At 40.0% G+C, this 19847-nt stretch overlaps 2 protein-coding genes across 2 annotated transcripts; both read right to left on the bottom strand.

The window, feature by feature from the left end:
- Nucleotides 1–1872: 1872 nt before the first annotated feature.
- hoxc11a (homeobox C11a) lies at nt 1873–4986 on the bottom strand. The gene is made up of 2 exons (XM_042492120.1): nt 4206–4986; nt 1873–2889 (listed from the first exon to the last, which is right to left on the bottom strand). The coding sequence occupies exons 1-2, from the start codon at nt 4930–4932 to the stop codon at nt 2657–2659; spliced, it is 960 nt and encodes a 319-aa protein (XP_042348054.1). The 5' UTR covers nt 4933–4986; the 3' UTR covers nt 1873–2656.
- An 11327-nt stretch (nt 4987–16313) lies between these two features.
- hoxc12a (homeobox C12a) lies at nt 16314–18299 on the bottom strand. The gene is made up of 2 exons (XM_042492538.1): nt 17717–18299; nt 16314–16552 (listed from the first exon to the last, which is right to left on the bottom strand). Exons 1-2 carry the CDS (start codon nt 18297–18299, stop codon nt 16314–16316), a joined length of 822 nt encoding a protein of 273 aa, XP_042348472.1.
- Between the last annotated feature and the right edge of the window lie 1548 nt (nt 18300–19847).

Below are 19847 nucleotides of genomic sequence, written 5' to 3'. Positions count from 1 at the left end.
TTGTGTGCATCGCCCCCTGTCCTTCCTGATATTGCACTGACATATGCAGATAGAGCCTGACCTCAAATCACGGAGAGAAACTTGACAGCTATCCATTAATGCACGCATAAACAGCATGCATCACGTGAATACAACCATTTTTTTCCACGCTTTTTTCTTGTCTGTCTTTACAATTAAATAATTGAATCCCTGCCCGTTATTCCAGCATCATCCAAAATGACTATGACATGGAGTAAACTCTCAGAAGAGACCAATACAATACAATATCTACACTGTAAAACCTCTTTGATACACTCACAACAGCCTGAGCAAGAGTCCCATCTAAAGTCAAGAATCAAAGGATGGACTGTCTAACACACTCACACACCTACGCACGCACAACCGGTGGTGTTTGCACTCACAGAACCACCCATTACGACAAGGCACACTGCGACAGCCACACACTAGCATGTTGTGTTTTGTCTTTCTTGAGAGAATACAAATATAGTTTATACCAACATGTTTTAAAACGTCTCATGCGTGAAAACGTATACATTTTTACAAGGACAATAAAGTGTATTTACTGGGCGTGCTAAAGCTGGCAAAGTTACCTGCTGTAGTTTAATGCGAGGGGTCAAAGTTGTCTCTGTACACATTCCATTTTCTGTTCCCACTCACTCTCATTGGCTCATTCCGCTGCTGCACACATTTCCGGGCTAAAGGGGCTCCTTGATTCCACTTTATTGCAGCGGGTTAAAGGTGAAGGCCTTGACATTATTGAAGTTCAAAGACTACATTTAATTATAAATTGTAGTTAATGCACACGTGCAATCATCATGCGCATATGTTGGGGGGGAACGCACATACGAATTACACATGCGCACACACTTGGGAAAAAAAACACATGCCAATAATGATTTCCTTTCCCCTTGTTATCTCTTGTTGTAACTCCTAACACATTGCCCAATTAGTCAACAACTATTTATTCGTAACTGATGTGTTGATATAAACTGGGGTTTAGGGTAAACTCAGGCAAATAGAGTATTATTTCAAGCGCTTGGCTGAGACAAACCTGCATAACCATCAGCGATGTTTTCCACAGGCCATATATTTAAAAGAAAATAATTTAAAATTAAACTTACACAAAGAAAATGTCTCTGCTAGAAGAAGTGGATGTGCTGCAGTTTTCCAATATTCAGATTAGAAGAATGGCGGTCATGACGGTTGTGTGCAAAGGGGGTTGGGGTTTGCAGACTACACAGACCGAGTTCATGTCGAAACCTCTTGGCAAGTTTTTTTCCCCCTCGGACATCCAGGCTTGCTTGTTTACTATTTACTGCGGAAGTGAACGCCATTCCCCCCGAACAGACGGTGCAATTAAGAGAAAAAAATAGCCATTTAGTGCCTCTGTCTTTATGGCAGTGTCTAGACTACAAGAGTGGCGATTCCATTTAGTGGGCACTAAAAGAAGATATCATTCCACGCTTTTTCTCTACATTTCTAAGATCTGGGGATCTATCTTCGTTTCACACGCTTGCTAAAAATTTAAACATGATCTTTCAGACCTTAAAATAGACGAATATCTGACAAGTGTAGGCCTGCCAACAATATTCCTCAGTTTCCCAACCGCCACCACAGCAAATGTTTGCGTCATCGTGAACTAGCCATTAACGCGAGTTAAAGTGTGCTAATGTTATGCACGCAGGCCAACAGTTTGAGGTGATACAGACATTTACTGCTTTTTCCAAAAAAAAAAAAAAAAAAAGAAAAAAAAGAAGCTCTGACTCACGACCGAAAAAGCAGTACACACTGCGGCTGGGTATCAGTCATGGTAATTGTGATAATGATTGCACAAAAAGCACAAAGTCGTTTGGTTTTTGCCTATATGTTTCTGTTTATTTCATAGGTATTATATTAATGATACACAGGCCAACAATCTGTTCCTCCTCTCTGAAAATCCAAAGCACCAAATGTTTTTTTGAAGCAAATAATTTAACGAGTGTTGGCGTTAAAGCTGTTTAAGTTGTATGGGCAGTGTACCGAAAAATAGCAGCAGGGATGGGGGAAAGGAAATTCAACATATACGCCTATTTACAGTCACGAATGCACATTTGCATAGGCTACTCTGTACAGGGGGGGATATACACTCACAGATTGGACGTCACAGTTCTCAATGGCGGAAAAAAAATGTAGCCAGGAGATTTGCTTTAACTGGTTCATCCTCTGGTCGAGAAATAATTAGATAATGATATGCTATATACATAGACCAGATGGATGGGGGGGGGGCTAAAAGTTGTCTGCGCAATAAGGATTCAAACTGTTTGTTACATTTGATATTTTAACAACAAACATGTCTATATGAACAATAGAATAAACACAATGGAGAATTGTGATAAATAGAGACATATTCAAGAACAGCATAGGTATAAATGATTATTCTAACCATGGAGGCCTTTCTGGGGACCAGCTAGAAATTCACCGCCGCCCGTGGGGCAATAAGAAAATGGCGACTTTATCCCATGCAGGCCTATTACTCCCACTGTCCACTTTAACATTGCACTGTTGGTGATATGGGCTCCTTTTTAGAAAATGGTTATGCCCACGATTACAATTCAATGACTTAAGAGTAGGCCTTAATGTCACGGACCAAGACTGTGACACTGTTTTCTGCTCCTGCTCACAATAGGGGGTTTCCAGAGAAGTACTGCAGGCGATCTCTGCTCAACTTCTTCTCTTTCATTCTTCTATTCTGAAACCAAATTTTAACCTGGCGGTCGGTGAGGTTTAACATTCGGGACAACTGAAGCCTTTTCTCTTTGTTGATGTAAACGTTAAAGAAGAATTCCCTCTCCAGCTCCCGAATCTGAAACTTGGAATATGGACACCTCTTCTTCCTTGTGCGAGGAGTGCCTGGAGAAAAAATTAATACATTTAAAATAAAATAGCAAAATATCAGAATTAACAATAATAATATATACCCAAAAAATGACAAAAAATAGGCTTTATCGTGACTAGACTCACTAAATGCTAACACGTTTTAGTGGCATTAGTAATGATAACATTTCAGTCAACATTTATCAAGCAAAGTGGCTAAGGCTATCAGATAAACCGGCCATAAAGAGTGTTAAATATCCGAATCGCTTGGAGGAAATAATATCAACTTACATGCTCTAAGTACGTGTTTATCTGTTATAAATATACAACAACAAAAGTATTTCGCCGCATTATATGCGTCACATTCCTCTGGAGCTAAACTAACAATTTACACAATCTTTTGGCAGTGAGTTGAAATGCATCGCCTCAAGTTTGCAGTGGCCTGCACACCTCTGTGGCCCTATAACTCCTCATCAAACAGGTGACTGGGGAAATAGATTTTTTCTTTTATTGTTTTCTGAGAGGTAGCGGGGCAGTTAGCTTGCATCTGCAGCCTGGCTGGGCTAATGCAATGCACAAGGCTAAAAAGCAATGTGTATCTGCAATAACAGCCATTAAGTATTATTAAAACAACTGTCAATTTACCTCAAGCTGGTTATTCGAGTTAACAGTAATGCCAGTTTGTATGCAAATTGTCACTTGAGGTGGCTTCCAAAGGGAAATGGATTTGGACTTTTTTTTCTAGCGGCTACTCAGGAAATAGCAGAAATTGCAGAGCTATGCATTCTCCTTATATATGGACGAGGCAAAACACTCGATTCTCCCTCAGTGATGCGTTTACTGCCTGCTTGTAAAACGGAGAAAACGGTTCTAATCTGCCATTAGATAGCTAGAAAGGTAGCTATCCCACTATATACAGAGAGGAGCGGGTTTTAACCGTAAAGTGTGTAATACTCTGTGCAGCATGTCTTTTGCGGGCAAACCCAGTGCTAAAAGAAAATTCACAAGACGCCAAAAGCAATGTTCTGCCCAATTGGTTTTTACTCACGACAGCCCAACGAGAAAATCCCTTAAAATGCCCAACGCAAGTTCATGATCAAAGTTAACATTTGTCACAATAGCTCTCTCTTAAAAATTTCACAGACTCTCACCATACAGGCGTCTGTGTATAACATCCCCTTTTTTTCAAAGCGCTTTCCCATCGTAAAAATTCTTCTCGTTGCAAGAAAGAGCTTTGTAGGGTTATAATAAAATCCTTTGAATGCTTATAAAACTCCACATAAAATCTGACCGACAAAACACCGGGCTAGTCCCCTTAACCTTCCCCCATTTTACAGCGTCGGTATACCTACTCGAGTGGCTGCTCTTGTTGGCGGTGCCGTCCTTGGTTGTTGCAGAGGAAGAAGTGCACGAGCCTGAATTTGTATGTTCCTCCTCATCTTCTGGGTCTTTTTCCTGCTCCGGGGCTCCGGGTACCGTGGCTGTGGGTTGCTGCTGCTGTTGCTGCTGCTGCTCGGAGTCGCTTTCCAGCTTTCCCCCCTCGCCCTTTTGTAAACAATTGTCTGACTGATTGTCCGTGCTGCTGCAGTATGCGGTCTCAAAAAAGCGGTCGAAACCTTGCGGGAGGACGTTGTTTTTCCCCACGCCGGAGTAAAAACCTGTGGAGGGGTGATTGGAGCCCGGATGGGTGTGATGGTGATGGTGGTGGCTGTACACACTCTCGTTCTTCATAAGCATTTCTGTCATGGTGGATGGTGGAAGACAGTCCCTATGCACCAGATCCTCTCCCGAGTAGCACGATGCATAATTGCTTCTGTGGTGCCATTTACTAGCAGGGTCCAAGCCGTATGAAACTTCCCGTACCGGCTGTACTTGAGACAGATTTGTGGAATAAGGGTAGCTGATTTGCCGGGACGGGGCCTGTGGAAGAAACGAGGAGACGGCAGAAAACTCGGGGACGTAGTAGGTGCAGCTGGGGAGGTAGATGTTGGACGCGCAGCCTGTCCTGTCCCCAAACTCGGATGTCCGGTCTTTGCGCGTCTGGGAGCAGAAGTTGCCCAGATTCACCGAGTTAAACATCTTTCTCTCTCTCGTACTCCGTACTATAGATAGATGTTTTGGATACGAGCTGCAGCAGAAGGGGAAAATTTGGGAAGGCGAGATGACGCGCAATCCGTCTAAGTCGCCCCGCAGACACGTGATCGAAAGTAGATATTGTCATATATCAATTTGGAAGAGTTGGATGTGTAGGAGTGGTTGGCTTTAGGTAAGATCGAGGAGGTTCAAACGAATTACTTTCGAACACCACAGGCGCACTAAGAAAACCAGTAACAGATTCCTGTTTGCAGGCTTATGACAATTAGAAAGATATGTGCTGTGTGTGTTTATGTTTATGGGCTGCTGGTAGGCTAGCTAAACAGCTACAGCTCCTTAAACAGGCACAGCACAAACTGCAGTGAACTCACTGACATGCATTTCATAGTGTTATGGAATTTTAAGGTAAGAATATTATTATTAATATTTTTATGTAGGGCTATTATATATTATTATTATTAAATAAGAATCACTATGTATATCACATGCTGCTGAACTGCTGGTAATTTAAATATCTTAATCACAGAAAGGGAAATTATTCTCACTGACACTGTTACACACAGCACACAATCTGCATTACGGAAGAATATCAGCAGTCGCTGTGAATAAAGCCCTAATATGACGTACACCCGTTAAAATGCAATCCCACGAGCCTAATCATCGTTTCATAATTTACAAACGGTTTAACAAATCATTCTTTTATTCTCCAAATCTCCAAGACTCCCCAGGACATTTTTTACACTGTGGTATGTGAATAAACAGATCAGAAGGATGATGTAACTTTTTGATCTCTTTTTATTCTTTAATAGGGGCTACACGAGTCTGCTGCACATATGCGTATTAAATAGATATGACGATGAGCCGGGCCCATCTATTTAAAATAATGCAACATATTAATTCGCCGTTCCTTTTACTTGTTTTTGTTTGTTTTTTTCTCTCTCTCTCTTTCTTTGACCAAATGAAAAACCTCGCTACACCAGACCAGCGGTGGACGGCTATAATCATGTTGTAAAATGAAGTTGAAGCAACGGTTAGGCAATGCAGGATACACAGCATGCATGTTGACTGTGCAAGCTAAAGTAATCGGCCCCACTCTCATTATTCCCTTTGACTTTGGATCATGACAGAGTCCATGGAGGACAACTGCGCAATTCAAGAGCCAAGTTCCTGGAGTTCCTGGAGCACTACTACCAGTGAAGCCCTGGGACCTCGCATCTCCTGCAGTGGGAAAAATGCGCCTTGATGACATAAACACAAACTCTGAAAAACCGTAATTATTCCCCTCAAAGTGCTGGATTCAGCATTATTCAGTGTGTGGTTGGTTATTGACAACCCAGAAAATCACCGCAATGTGTGAGCCTCTTACTGTGAAAAAATATTCAAATTGATATGTTGGAATATTATGCGTCCTTAGAGTCACTAGTCGATCAAATTAAATGTTTTGGGTTGTAGCTTTGGTCTATAAGCTTCAAAGCAGAGCGACAATTAGTCCTCTTGTAAACGGTGACTTATAGGCCATTCAGACTGTCTATTGACCAAGCTGCATGAATCTATCCGATGTTTCTCTCTAAAATTAAATAAGTCCCAGATGATGTTCCAAGCTGCTGTGATCATTTTATTTTCCACCAGAATGTCGACATTTATCTGTGCATGACTGTTAAAAAGAGAGACATCTCCTCAGGACATTTTTTAAATAAAATGTAATAAATGAATGGTTTGGAGAAAAGATGCGCCTGCGTGTTCTTTCCTGCGTCATTGTAAACTTTTAATTATACTGTTGAGGGCCATCCTCGACTCTTTATAGACTAACTGATACTATCACAAGGTGAAATTAATATGATGGCCCATTGTTTATGATTATAGGCTACTTCCTAAATGTTGCAATAGACTTTTGAATTATTATCCAATGGTCCAATAACACTATCGTTGTATTACAATCACTTATAGAACACCTGCGTTGTTTAAAAATGATGGAAAACAAAGTTTGTGTCTTTGATGATTTCAAACAACAAAGGCAACAACAAGCAACATGATCAGAGCTCAGCACTGGAAATAAAAGTCCATTGCAGGCGTATTTGTGAAAAGGTGGCATTGGCATTAGCTTGTTTACTACCCCTGCAGACAAAAGGTTGTCTCACATGATGCATCCTGCATCCAAGTACAAAGAAAGCAGACAGCTGTCCAGACACAGCACTTGAATTTGACCACTAAAATCCTCTCTACGTCCACCATAAAACTCCGAATGGCTGTAGTAACGCTAAATCCCTTTGTTCTATAGAAAACCATAAACCTTGAGAATGAGAGGAATTTGGATTTCAGCAACTAGATATTCTGCAACTTAAAAAAAAAACGCCAGAGCGCTGAATTTTCACACCGAACACCATGACGCATCTTCTGCAAGTTAGTTTTGGGTGTCTATTTCAGAAATTCTGCCATTTAGACCAGGAGTAACGGAATAAAAGCCTCAAATTCCGTGTTTTTACTTTTTCGTAAGGCTAAAAATTTTAGTCAAATATATCTAAAGTGAGATTGAGACAAAAAGCCCCCCCCCCAAAAAAAACAAAAAAAAAAACCTCAAACAAACAAAGAATGTAAGTGTATGTGTGAACTTTAACGAACAGCCCCTGGTGTCATTTTTCTTAGATGAACAACCGAATGGAAATATTTATAAACACTCAGGCCTGTGGAAGACCTGGCCTGTGTGGACACATGCTCCCCACATGCTGCAGAATCAGTGTTTTGCGGTTGCACAACAATAATAATAATAATACTTCGCACATCAAAATGTCATTTCCTATTTTAACAGTATGAAATATCTCGTATATTGTGTGATTTAAAAGATAAAACGCAAGGCTTGAATTTGAAGTTGAATTCCTTAAAACTTAAAAAGCCGCCGTACTAATTGGCCTATAATAAAGGTTCTTAAAATGCATCCGTATGTCAACATTACCCTGATCATAATATAATCTGTAGAATCAAAATTGTCCCATAACAATAAATAAAAACTACAAACTTTTCTTTCAGCAGGCAATAACAGAAGCGAGGCAGACAGTCCAAAACAATATTGTCAAATCATTTCCTCATCATAATCATTTCAATGATGCGTATTAGCGCGGTATAAATAAGTAATGTGAGCGTATGAATAAGTGATGCACTAATAAAATCAAAAGTAAGGGCTGCTTATCAAGACCACTGAAAAATGCCAAAGTGTAGTTTAAAAGACAACACTGTCCACAAAAGGAATTAAGGCATTTAAACAAATAGGGAATACTTCTCCTGGCGGCATTTGTCATAATGTGACACGATCAGTCAGTGTCCATCAATATCCTCTTTCCGAGGGGTTAAACACTGATTATTCTCGCCTTTGTGCGCTCAGAACATCAGTCAAAAAACAAGTTTTACCATGTGTTAATTTTCTCCCTGGGTGCACACAGAGCAGCTGATATTCCGCTAGCAGTAGGACCCAGGAAAGTTTGATTTGGTTGCACCAAATGAGCAGGCTGAGAGTATGCAGAGTTTGCACGCAAAAGGGTTTGTATCCGAGTCCCCTGTTTATTCAGTTTTATAAGGACAAATACATAAACACTGTTTTAAATATATGTCCCAACTATTCTGAGTAATAGCCAAAATGTTCTGCTGAGTGCTCAAAAGAGGTGTTGTAAACATATGCCATTCTTTGCTTAAATATCACTGTTGGAGCACTAACTTTATGACTGTGTCTGTGGAATTTAAGCTATGTATTGCTACCTAGCACCATAATTACAATGGTTAACCTAGGTGTCAACCTCTTGTTAAGAACAACTCTCAGTTCAAAAATGGCGCTCCTAAATATTGCGGAGTGTTTTGGCTGTGCGTCAATAAATCCTGTGCCAAAGGATACAACACACACACACACACACATACACACACACACACACACACACACAATAGGCGCTGTTCACTAAGACACTGCTGCACAGTTAGCTGAAGTCAAGGCTAAATGTGGGAAGCCTGTGTAATCATATTACTGTCCCCTCATGGCCTAGATAAGTTTAATTGGATGTAAGTCGGGCAGTTAAACTTGGCTGTATGAGCTGCGAACAGTTTCAAGCAACACTAAAGAGCCTTGTTTCTTTTTTTACTGAGGTCTCAGTGAATGCACCTAGCGTGAAGCGTTTGTGGTAGCAACAATAGCTTACAAGATAAGGATGTGTGTTGCTGTTACATTTAGAGCAATCTCCAGAGTGTATTTCTCTTTCAACCACTAGGACATAAAGCTTTCACAACAATGTGTTAACTTTTTTATTAGAAGTATTAAATGATTTCACATCTCAAGAAATCGCCCAATAGTGACTGCTGGCTCCAGCACCCATTTAGATGGCCTGGAAAAACATGGAAACCAAACACGGTATTGTATCTGTCTCTGAACATATTATAGAAGTATGCCTTTGTTTGGTATTTTTTTGCTAGAGGGGCTCTTGCTTTCACGGTTAATATCAGTATACAAAAGTCAAAACAAAGAGCATTTATTTGCAGAATGTGCTTGAGGCTATGGCCTGTCACATGCCGATATACTCCATAAGATATTTTTGGGCGCAGTATTACACGTCTATTATCTGCACAGTTAATTTTCTAAAATATCTGGCTCACCTTTTAAAATCAGCGGGGATAATATTCCCAGTGTTAGAAAACAATTCAGGGATGACTAACTGTCCTAATTAAACCGTTTTCAGAAATTACGCACAAAACGGCACAAAATTACGCACGACCTGCGAACCATTACGCAATGGTTTGTGTTAGAATTCGTTGATTTATACATAATGTACTTAGTGTGGTGGCACTTACAAAATTCTATAACAGTACGAGAGATTGCATTTTTGCCATAACTGACTTAAGTGCAGTTATTATAGTCAAATATTTTGTCAGACGTTAGACACATGGTGTTTTTTTTATTTATTTATTTATTTTAATTTCGTCAGATCTTGTTAGTTTAGGCCAAATATTGGGTATGCGCCTGCAAAAGGGCAATCGGGTGACGAATGGAGTAAGTGCCTATAATTGCATAACATATATTTGTCATTGTATCTCCAATCAGTGCGATGCAGCTTGTATTTACACTATTTATTTCATTGGAGACGAAGCGCATAATTATTACTTCTTTATGCACTGTAGGGTCAAAATGCATTATTTTGGCCTTGCACATGAGCGCTTTAGAGTGTGGACCCAAAATAGAAGCTCTGAGCTTTGCGCTACCGACTCAGATATCGTTGAAATGCCTGCTCAAACACTTAGTCCTACTGTTTGCTTTGCCGTCTGAGCTAAAGATTTTCCAAACTCTTCCTCAGAGCCAGACCTTTAAACACATACTGCACATAAAAATATTGATATTCTTTTTTTTTTTTAAAGTCCACACTACACTGCATGTGCACTACAAATTTTAACATGTGACACAGGACATACAGAATTGTCCATCTTGTATAAAAATGTCAGAGCTTTAAGCAGGCACCGCCAGTTGTGCAGCTCTTTGCTGCATACTTGACCTTCAGCGTCGACCTGAAGAGGATAGCCCACCTCCAAAATACTACATGTGAAAGAAGAATGTATAGGCAGCAGAAAAAAGAAAAGAAGCTATTTATTCAAAATGTTGAAAATCTGCTTTAAAAACTGAAATCAAATAATACTGTGCAATCATTACTGAGCACACTACTGATTCAGGCGCCGACGGATGCCATACGCATTTTTTTGACATTATTACTGTCCTGTCACATGATATCAAATATACCAACAGTAAAATAGCAATGATGCTTCAGCACGCTAAACAAGAATTTTTTAAAAAAAAAAAAACACTACTAATTTTCAATTGCGACATCAATCAGGTTGTAATCAATTCTATTTTTCCCCCTCTCTTTCCATCAGGGACAACTGGTCTAAAAGGAATCCGGCTCTTCCAAGGCAGCAATTAAACCTTCACACCCCGTATTAAGAGGTTGTTTGACGTGCGATGCTATTGAAAAACAAATTGATAAGATAGTACATTTCAGAAAAATGGACCTCATAGAGAACTCATTTCAAATCATGTCAAAATCAATAAATAGCAGTTCTGAAAGGAGTGAAACGATATGGATCTTTGATGCTACGCATTCCCCTCTCTTTCTCTATAGCATTAACACTCTCCTTCAAAACACACACGCTCACGCCGCACTCTCACGCACGTCCACACACCCCCAGCACACACTTTAGTAGGAATAACATTGCTTTCTATTTCTCTAGCCAGCCTCGTACCATAAACGGCAGAGGGGTGGCGGGGGACGTAGACCACATGCCACACAAGTTCTCTGCGAAGGGCACTGTGAAGCTCACTGACCTTTGGGACGCTGAGACAGGGCCGCCATAAACAGATTTAGCCAGTCTCAAAGTCAAAAGTGCTCAAGAGCAGTGAAAGACCAATAGTAAAGACCTGCAAAGCCAACTGAGATTTCATCCTGTTTTAGAATCCAAATATTTTGAGGTTGTCCGCATTGGTTTCTTTTGAGGTTATTTTAATTCCCTTCTGTATCATGTATAACGTGAAAAATACTATGTATAATCATTAGACACAAACACAAAAGGCAAACAAGTGAAAACTAATATTATCCGTCATGCTGTGATTAATTTTAACTTTGAAGAAGCAGATCAAGACGCAGTCCAATGTTTCGTGGTTTGTCGGATGTGAAAGCTCTTAAAAAGGTTTCCAGCACAAGATTGTCACAAGCTAAAGCAAAATAAAGACCGGGAAAACCCGAAGAAAAAGTATAAATTGAAAAGCCAAGTGTTACATCAGCAGAAAAGTCTGGTTTGAAGTTCAAGTTAAGAGTACATGTTCAGATATCCGTTTGGCAACGTTCAAAGATTAGACCGCCGTGTTATTCAACCCAAATAATCCCACCGTTTTACACAGGAATCACCTAACTGGCCTGTAAAAGCACAAAGCGCTGTTTGCATCATTTAATTTTGGTAGCAAAGGCGATTCACGCTGTGCTCAATGTTGTGGGCTGTTTGGGTGCTTACACCAATTTTCTAGCTGTCAAAACACATTTGTATTAATACATTATGCAAATTGTCGCTGCTGTGAATTTAAGTTTACGTTTTTCTCATTTAACAGAGCGCTAATCTATTATATCTATATAAAAAAAATCATGCATCCTGGTTAATATCTATTCTCTCTCGCTCTGTTCCATTTGGGCATTTTTACAAGCACAAAGCGTGTAAAACTTGAAATATAAATAATTGAACCTAATTAAGTTATTGCACTTGTTGACGTTTGAATTCCATCAGCGCATACATTGACAAGGGTTCCTGTATCCGTTTGCGGTTTTCAGACATTATTTGTAACAACTGACCTTGAAGATTTCTTTTACACATTACGGCTGAGGTGCTGCGAGATAGTCAGGAGTGTCATGGTGCATTTTGCATCTATTATTCTCCTCTAACCCATTTAACAAGGCAACACACAAACATAAGACACTAGTTTTTATCTCCTTTTATGGTTAACAGCGCGTTTGATAGGCAAAAAAGATTGGAGTTGTTATGAATGATGCCCTGTGGATGATCAAATTCAATACACACAATTTAAGATCTCAGTATTATTTCATAGTCTTTGTTATTATCATATAGCCAAAATATTTTGTACACTTATGCTTTGCATCAGCCTGGCGCTACCTGGAAACTAATGCGCTGTGTATTCCTTGGATTAAAACATATACGGGCATGGCGCTTGTCTTTAATGCGTAAAAGGTTGCGTACCAAAATTACGCATGCATTTCTCACATTATATGGAAGAAACAATTCAAATTCAGATGAAAGTATTTACAGTGATATCAATGTTCAAATTCCCGGTAGGCATTTGATTGGTATAGCTCATCAAACCACCTTTAATCAGATGCGTAAATGTGCATGGAGAGCATTTTTTCCAAAACATAAAACCAGGGGATGCCATATACTTAGGCCTACATCTCGTCTCATTTTGACTTGACATATATTGTATATTCATAAACATATTGCATTATTTACATGATGTTTTAATATTTACAGACGCTATCAACATATTGTAAATATTATTTTTGATATCTGCAAACTGACGCATTGTACCCGATCGAATAGCAGCGCGTCCAGCGCGACGGACATAACAGCTCTCACATTCATTCCGTACATGCACTGTACACACTGAACTATTATGCATTATGTTTACGGATACATAAGGGTGGTATTTGTTGCTGTTTGTGAAAGGTGGAGGTTTTTTGCAAGGTAAACAGCTACCCATATGAGAGGTTTCTGTCAGCATCATTACAGTATAGCTACAATGAAAAAGAATACTTTCGTATTGAAGAAACACTTACATCTGCTCAAATATGAGTCATCGTAATAACACTGAATATTAAATATATCTTCATTGATAAACGGACATACCTGTGCTAAAGAAACACCCTACAAGGACTGTGTGAAGTTAAGAGCTCATGTCACCTGACTTGTGTGTATTTGTGTTTTGTTATCATGGACAGACTAACGCAGGAAGGCCGGTCTGCAGCAGCAGCCGTTCACAGTTCACTGAAAAGCCAACATCTGATCTCAACATTGTGACAGCACACCAGTATCCAGTGGGCCTACTTCAAATGACTGAGACTGGAAGCTGTTGGTGACAAACGCATTAATGCTTGTTTAGTTAGCTGATAGGAAAACACTGAACGGCCCTACATTGCTTTACACTTCTTTGCCAGTAGGGAGAGCTTTGAGGATTTCAGATATGGGTTTTTTATACAACCGGCTGTGTCGGTTGTAGAAAGCATATCTATCTGATCTGTCTGCATGTGTTCATAAACCATGATTTGATAAGCAATTATCATGCATTTAAATCTCTAATGCAAACCAGAAGATGCAGAATGCACAGTCAGTCCAAGAGGCTGGAGTATATGGAGCACTGGGGTGTAACCCTATTATACTTTACAGAGCCATTGCGTGTTTAGCTGCGCCGTTATAGGCTTGTAGCATACCGGTGACATTGATTAGGTCGAACTTCAAGAGAAACCACAGGCAAAAATGTAAAAGCGGCTTTTTGGCTTAGTTGTTATATAGGTGTTATAGTGCTCCACACTGCAATAAAACAGGAATAGTATTCAATGCAAGATGTAGTTCAGCATATAGGTCGCCATTTTGCATGGAAAACTGTCATACCTATAGTGAACCTTTGCATCTGAACGGCAATAATAAAACAAGCCCAACCTGTGTGGGCTCCTATTGATTATAGTTCACAGCATGTACAATTATGTGCCAACAAAACACCCTCTGAAATACTTCCAAATGTCCCAATAATGTTCATTTCACTGCCACATCTAATTTTTAAACTGTTAGAGGTCACGTCTAATAAAACAATCCCACCAGTCAGAAATAGCTGATTTTAAAGCACAGCATTTCAGAGAGGTAACCTACAGACAGACTGACCAATAAGCGTTTCAATATTCTGTTTATTGAAGACCTTACGCATATACATTCATATCAGTATTACTTTTACAAGACAACGTAGCAATCCTTACAAGCGCAAAGAAGGGAATGCAATGAGGGACAAAGTAAAAGGACGATAACAAACAACTATAACACTGAAACAGGGTTTCTTTAAATGTCATGGATGGTAAAACTTGTTGCATACCATTTCTTTATATCCATTCTTGGCAGTATGATATCATAGGCCTACAACCCTCACAACCACTAATAGGCATGGGAAATATGGAATGCCATATTGTACAAGACGATCAATAACATAACGCACTATTACATAGCGATAAGGGATCCTCAAACAGGATGCAAATAGTAACATGTAATTTCATTTTACAAAGTTATACACGAGTACAAGGTAAGGAAGGGACAACACTGAGCACGTTGCAAGGAGCAAGTACATTTAACAGGCCTAATAGGCCCTCCGTCCGTCCTTACTTATAATAATAATAAGCTTAATAATATTAATAATAATAATAATATTAGTAATAATAATAATAATAATTCATTCTTTGTAGACCTTTGTGTCAAAAATGTTTAAGGTTGTGTTTTGCTTTTGATTTGTTCAGAGAAAAAAATGTATAAAAAGTCCCTTAGAGAAAAAGTGGCCCGCAGAACATGACTTCTAGCTATTTCACATCAATAACATGCTGCAAATACATTTCACTGCTATAGCTTATACATGACAGATGATGCACTGCATTCGCTCCGAATTAAGGGAGCACACACGTAGGCCTATGATTAACTTTTTCTAAACTTATACATATTTATTTTCATTATAAGCACCAGGTTTCACAAATGCTCTTTTTAGGCCTAAAGAGTTATTTCCACTCCCAGTTGCAACTTTAGGCGCCTCCTTTTTTTAACCAAGTTGGCCTAAAAAAATGTTCTTATATTGGTGAATATTTCCATTACAGGTCTTGGTGGGTTTATTGTAGAATATACTATTTTTTAACGGGCACAATCTGGACGTGGACATTTAATAGCAGCTCAAAACCGTATTCAGACGGTGATCTCACTTAACTAAAGAAACGCAACCCATGCAGGATTCTGTGGTTGTTGTTAAGACAAGTTGAAAGGTAATAAAAGTTTGTTTTTTTTTAAAAAAAAAAAAAAAAAAAAAAGGTATCTTTAAAAACGTGTTAGCACATGAGCGAAGTCATGGCAATTTTTCAATGCGCAGTCATAAAGATAACAATATGGATTACGTTGCGGTTTAAGTCCTCCCTCTCCTCATGCAGACTCACAGACTTCCAGACTTCCTGCCCGTGACCGTGAACGTGCCCACAAAGCGTGGCGAAAACTATGCAAAGGAGACAAGGATGATGTTGCTCCTACCAAACAAATTATGGCGGCAGAAGTATTAATCAACCGGGAGGGAGATTTCTTCCTTAACAGTTTGCAACCTCCGAGAAATTATTGCGCGGATGCGGCTCCAGTCTGTCTTTCTGGCTTCTCTGCTATTTTAGGCCTATTTTTGAGATTTTATCACGTGCCCCCGCTCCCTCCTTATTTTGACTACAACTGGAACAAAATAAAAGATGTCATCATGTGTCATCCTCAAGTGAGCTTTGATAACTCATTTTTTACACAGAAAAACACATTCTCACAGCTTATTGTGCGATTATACCAAACATGAAGGCAGTCTTACTGACATGTAGACTTTGAATGCCAGATAGTGGCATGTTTTTGGGCGTGTGTTAGCCCGCACCTTTGAGAGAGAGAAAAAATATCCTAAAATATTGTAATAATTGCCTGCAATGTAAAAGATGGATAGATGAGTGCATGCATTGAAATAAGACCTAAGGGAGCGTAGAAGGCTTGGCTTTTTACTGCCTATCGATTCACCTTCTGCCGCATCTCTAAAAGTAGGCCAAGGCTTGCTCCCTCAGCATGAGTCTCTTCTTCTTCATCCTGCGGTTCTGGAACCAGATCTTCACTTGTTGGTCGCTGAGGTTCAGACGGTCGGAGAGCTCCCTCCGCCGCTGCCTGGTGATGAACTCATTCAGCATGAATTCACCTTCTAACTCAGCCAGCTGAAGTTTGGAATACGGTTTACGCTTCTTTCTGGTCCGAGTGTGCATCGGGTACCACGGGGCACCTGGTGGGGGGAGAGGGAGGAAGGAGGAGGAGGGGGGCATACAGCGGATTAGTCACCACAGTTGCAAAATCACGGTCACCTCCAAGGTTATGAGGAGCCTACAGGGGCGTCAGTTGTCCACGGGAAGCTTGGGTAATTGCCTTACTGTGGGCTGGGTGAATTTAACATTCATGTGAGCAGTAAGCTGGGGGGCAAGCACAGAATTCTATCTATCTACAAGTAATTGCATTATAAAGATAAAATACATCTAAAGATGTCTGCTGTCGCGTAAATGCAAATCTAGAGAGAATGTTTTGTAAAACATCCCAGATGTAGAGATTCAGAGAACTGACGACTCTGGAAGCTGTCACTTCCTACACACACATACACACACACACACACACACACACACACACACACACACACACACACACACAGCCACACCGGATTTGTTTTGGTCTCTGCCTGAACATCTCAAATTCAATCTCAGGGCCACCAGAAGGTGCCAAATTTTGTGTATTTTTTTAAAAAATCATTTGTATTTTTTGTATTTTTTTTATCCCCCCTCTATAGAGACCACCAGTATACAGCGGTTTGTGTCACAGGAAGTTTTATTGTCGCAGTTAAAGTAGCATTAACGTGATAATTAAGCCGTGCTTGCAAATACCCCTACTTATTTGCGAGTTTCAGAGCATATTAAATGACTCTTGAGTACACAGCGACAGATATTAATTCTGTTTACGAGTCATTAAAAAGAAAACTCTCTCTATTCAATGCAGTCAACCAAAGCGCCTCACCTCTTTAAATCACTGCGCTAATTTGTTTGCACAAAGTGTAACAATACACTAAAGCATTTACATATCTGAATTACAGGTTTGTTTGCAGTTTAAGGTGTGGAGATGCAACGACTGATCATTTATTCAAAAGCTGGTGGGCAATATGGTTCGCTGGGGTTATCTGTAACTGTACACAACCACATGGTGCGTGAGGCATTTTAGGGCAACCCCTAGCGGCGTTTGCTCACCACGCAAGTGCCCTGCAGGCTGATCTGGGCTGCAAGTTGTGCATCAAGATAACGAGCTCTAATGACGATGTAATACCGCAAGAGTACGCAACGTGCAGGTCTCTTATAAATAATGTGAACGTGCGTTTATAATAATAGTGGTTTAAAAAAAAATCACCCACCTCCGCCTGCGGCTATGTTGCTTGAATGGCTTCCCGGTGACACCAGGGTCTGTGTGTCGCTGGATGGAGGCTTGCTTCCCTCGTTGAGCAGAGAGGAGCTGGAGTCGGACTCCATTGACTGACAGGATGGCGGGTCTTGCGTTAGTTGCTCGGTCCCATAATCATATTTGGAGAAGGCGGCTGTGCTGCCAATTCCACTGTGCATCCCGTGGTCAGATGTTAATGATGATGTGTCTCTCGCCCTATCCTCTCGCTTGAGGCTGCTGCCACCTGAACAGGTCTCTCTGTTCCCGTTGTTATAATAACATTTACCCTCTTCTGGTCTGCTGATTTCACACGACCGATTGAAAGAAGGGTTAATAGACACGGGGCTGCTAAAGTAGGATTGAGAGTATCCATTGCACGGCTCCGAAGGATTCCACGGGAGGGAGCAAACATTGTCCCTTCTCGGGTAGGAGAGCGACGGTAGCCCCGCCAGTTGTCCCCCTGAGGCTCTAAAATTCGGAAAGTAAAATGTGTCTCCAGTGTGGATGTTTACCAAAGGTCCCACAAACCCTGGATTAAGAAGATTATGCTCGCCCATTTCCGCGGGCCCGACCAACAGCTTCTAGTTTATTGCAATCTGACATTTAACATAGTTAAACCTGGAGGGGCACCTGATTGGTCATTCCCGAACCACGTGTCCAGGCTAACTTCTGTTACACATGGTACCACCCACTCGGTCCATCTCAGACAAAACAAAACATTAACTTCTGTATTATAGAGGTTTATATGCTTTTTAAAAATACTATAAACCTTTTATTAAAAATGTAGAATCTTGTTTTTCTTCACTTGAGTCATGCTGAGTCCAAAAGGAGCCCTGGCTGCTTCTCCTTTTACACTCGTGGAACTGTCCATGGCCTCGTTTAATATCTTTATAAGCTGGCAAAAGTTTTTAAAATGCTATTTCTTATGAAAACTATTTTTTCTTGAAGGAGAGGGCGCATATGACATCTTGTTTTCTAGCAAATTATGGTTGAATTCTATGTCACATAAAGCTGTGATGTCCCAATTTTACAAGCTTGTTTTAAGAAAAGACTGATGCTCATTGCCGCACTCTACTCATATTTACAGTAACAGGGTCAGCAGGTTGAAGCCACTGGCTCTGTAAAAGAGGACGATATTCTACAAGGTTACTTTAAGAGGGTATATTTCACATAATATTCCCTAGTACACCTCACATGAACAACTTTAACAGATACCTCCAATAAACGTTCACAGCCAAACTCTGGTGGGATTGTTATACCTCTCACAATTCTTTTATATGAATTTTACAAGATATCAGAGGGCACTTAACTGATTCAATCAGCCGAGAGTCTCTCTGCTTTATATCTCGCTAATTAGTTGATTTGTGGATGCAGCTCTGAAGACACTGAGCAAATATGTGATATACAATACTGTAGTCATGCCTCTGTTCTAATAAATAAATACATTTTAAAAAAAACCAACTTTTTAACAACAAAAAAACTTTCAAGACACTCCAGCATAATGCACTTTTTTTCTGCAGAAAACTTTGTGTGCACAAGATTCAGGCATTCTGAACAGCTGGCACAAGAATTTCTAATGTGGTCTTTGTGCACAACTATCATCCTTCAACATATTCTTATGACTGACCCTTGCCTTTTGCAATTCCCCTTTCGGCTCCAGACTCCTCATTAATTGAAAAATAAATCTAGAAAGACTTTACAGCTTTCTATATTATGTTATATCAGTCCAGCAACTATTTTGCCAATCCCTCTTTCCCTTTATAAATTCATAATTTACCACCGCCCCCCAACTCTCTACATGTAAGGGAGACAAAATCAATTTATGGATCTCAAAAGTTTTCATAACTCAGCATCAGGGAGCTGCTTATGTCTCAATTATGGCAATTAAAAATATAAAAAAAAAAAGTCTGACTACGTCAAGGACAAAAAGTTTGAGTCATCAATGACAGGGACTCCTAAATATAACCAAGCGCAAGTACGTCGCCGTCAATCCACTCAAGTTCAGACGCAGACTCATGGTGGCTTGAACTTGATATTGAACTCAAATACTCCATTTAAATAAATAAAATTAACAGAAATTAGAATCAATAAAACAAAATAAACAG

The sequence above is a fragment of the Plectropomus leopardus genome, chromosome 8 (genome assembly GCF_008729295.1).
Source record: "Plectropomus leopardus isolate mb chromosome 8, YSFRI_Pleo_2.0, whole genome shotgun sequence".
Taxonomy (NCBI): Eukaryota; Metazoa; Chordata; class Actinopteri; order Perciformes; family Serranidae; genus Plectropomus; species Plectropomus leopardus.
The sequence above is the reverse complement of the archived record's forward strand: the minus strand, read 5'-3'. Positions and strand labels throughout refer to the sequence as shown.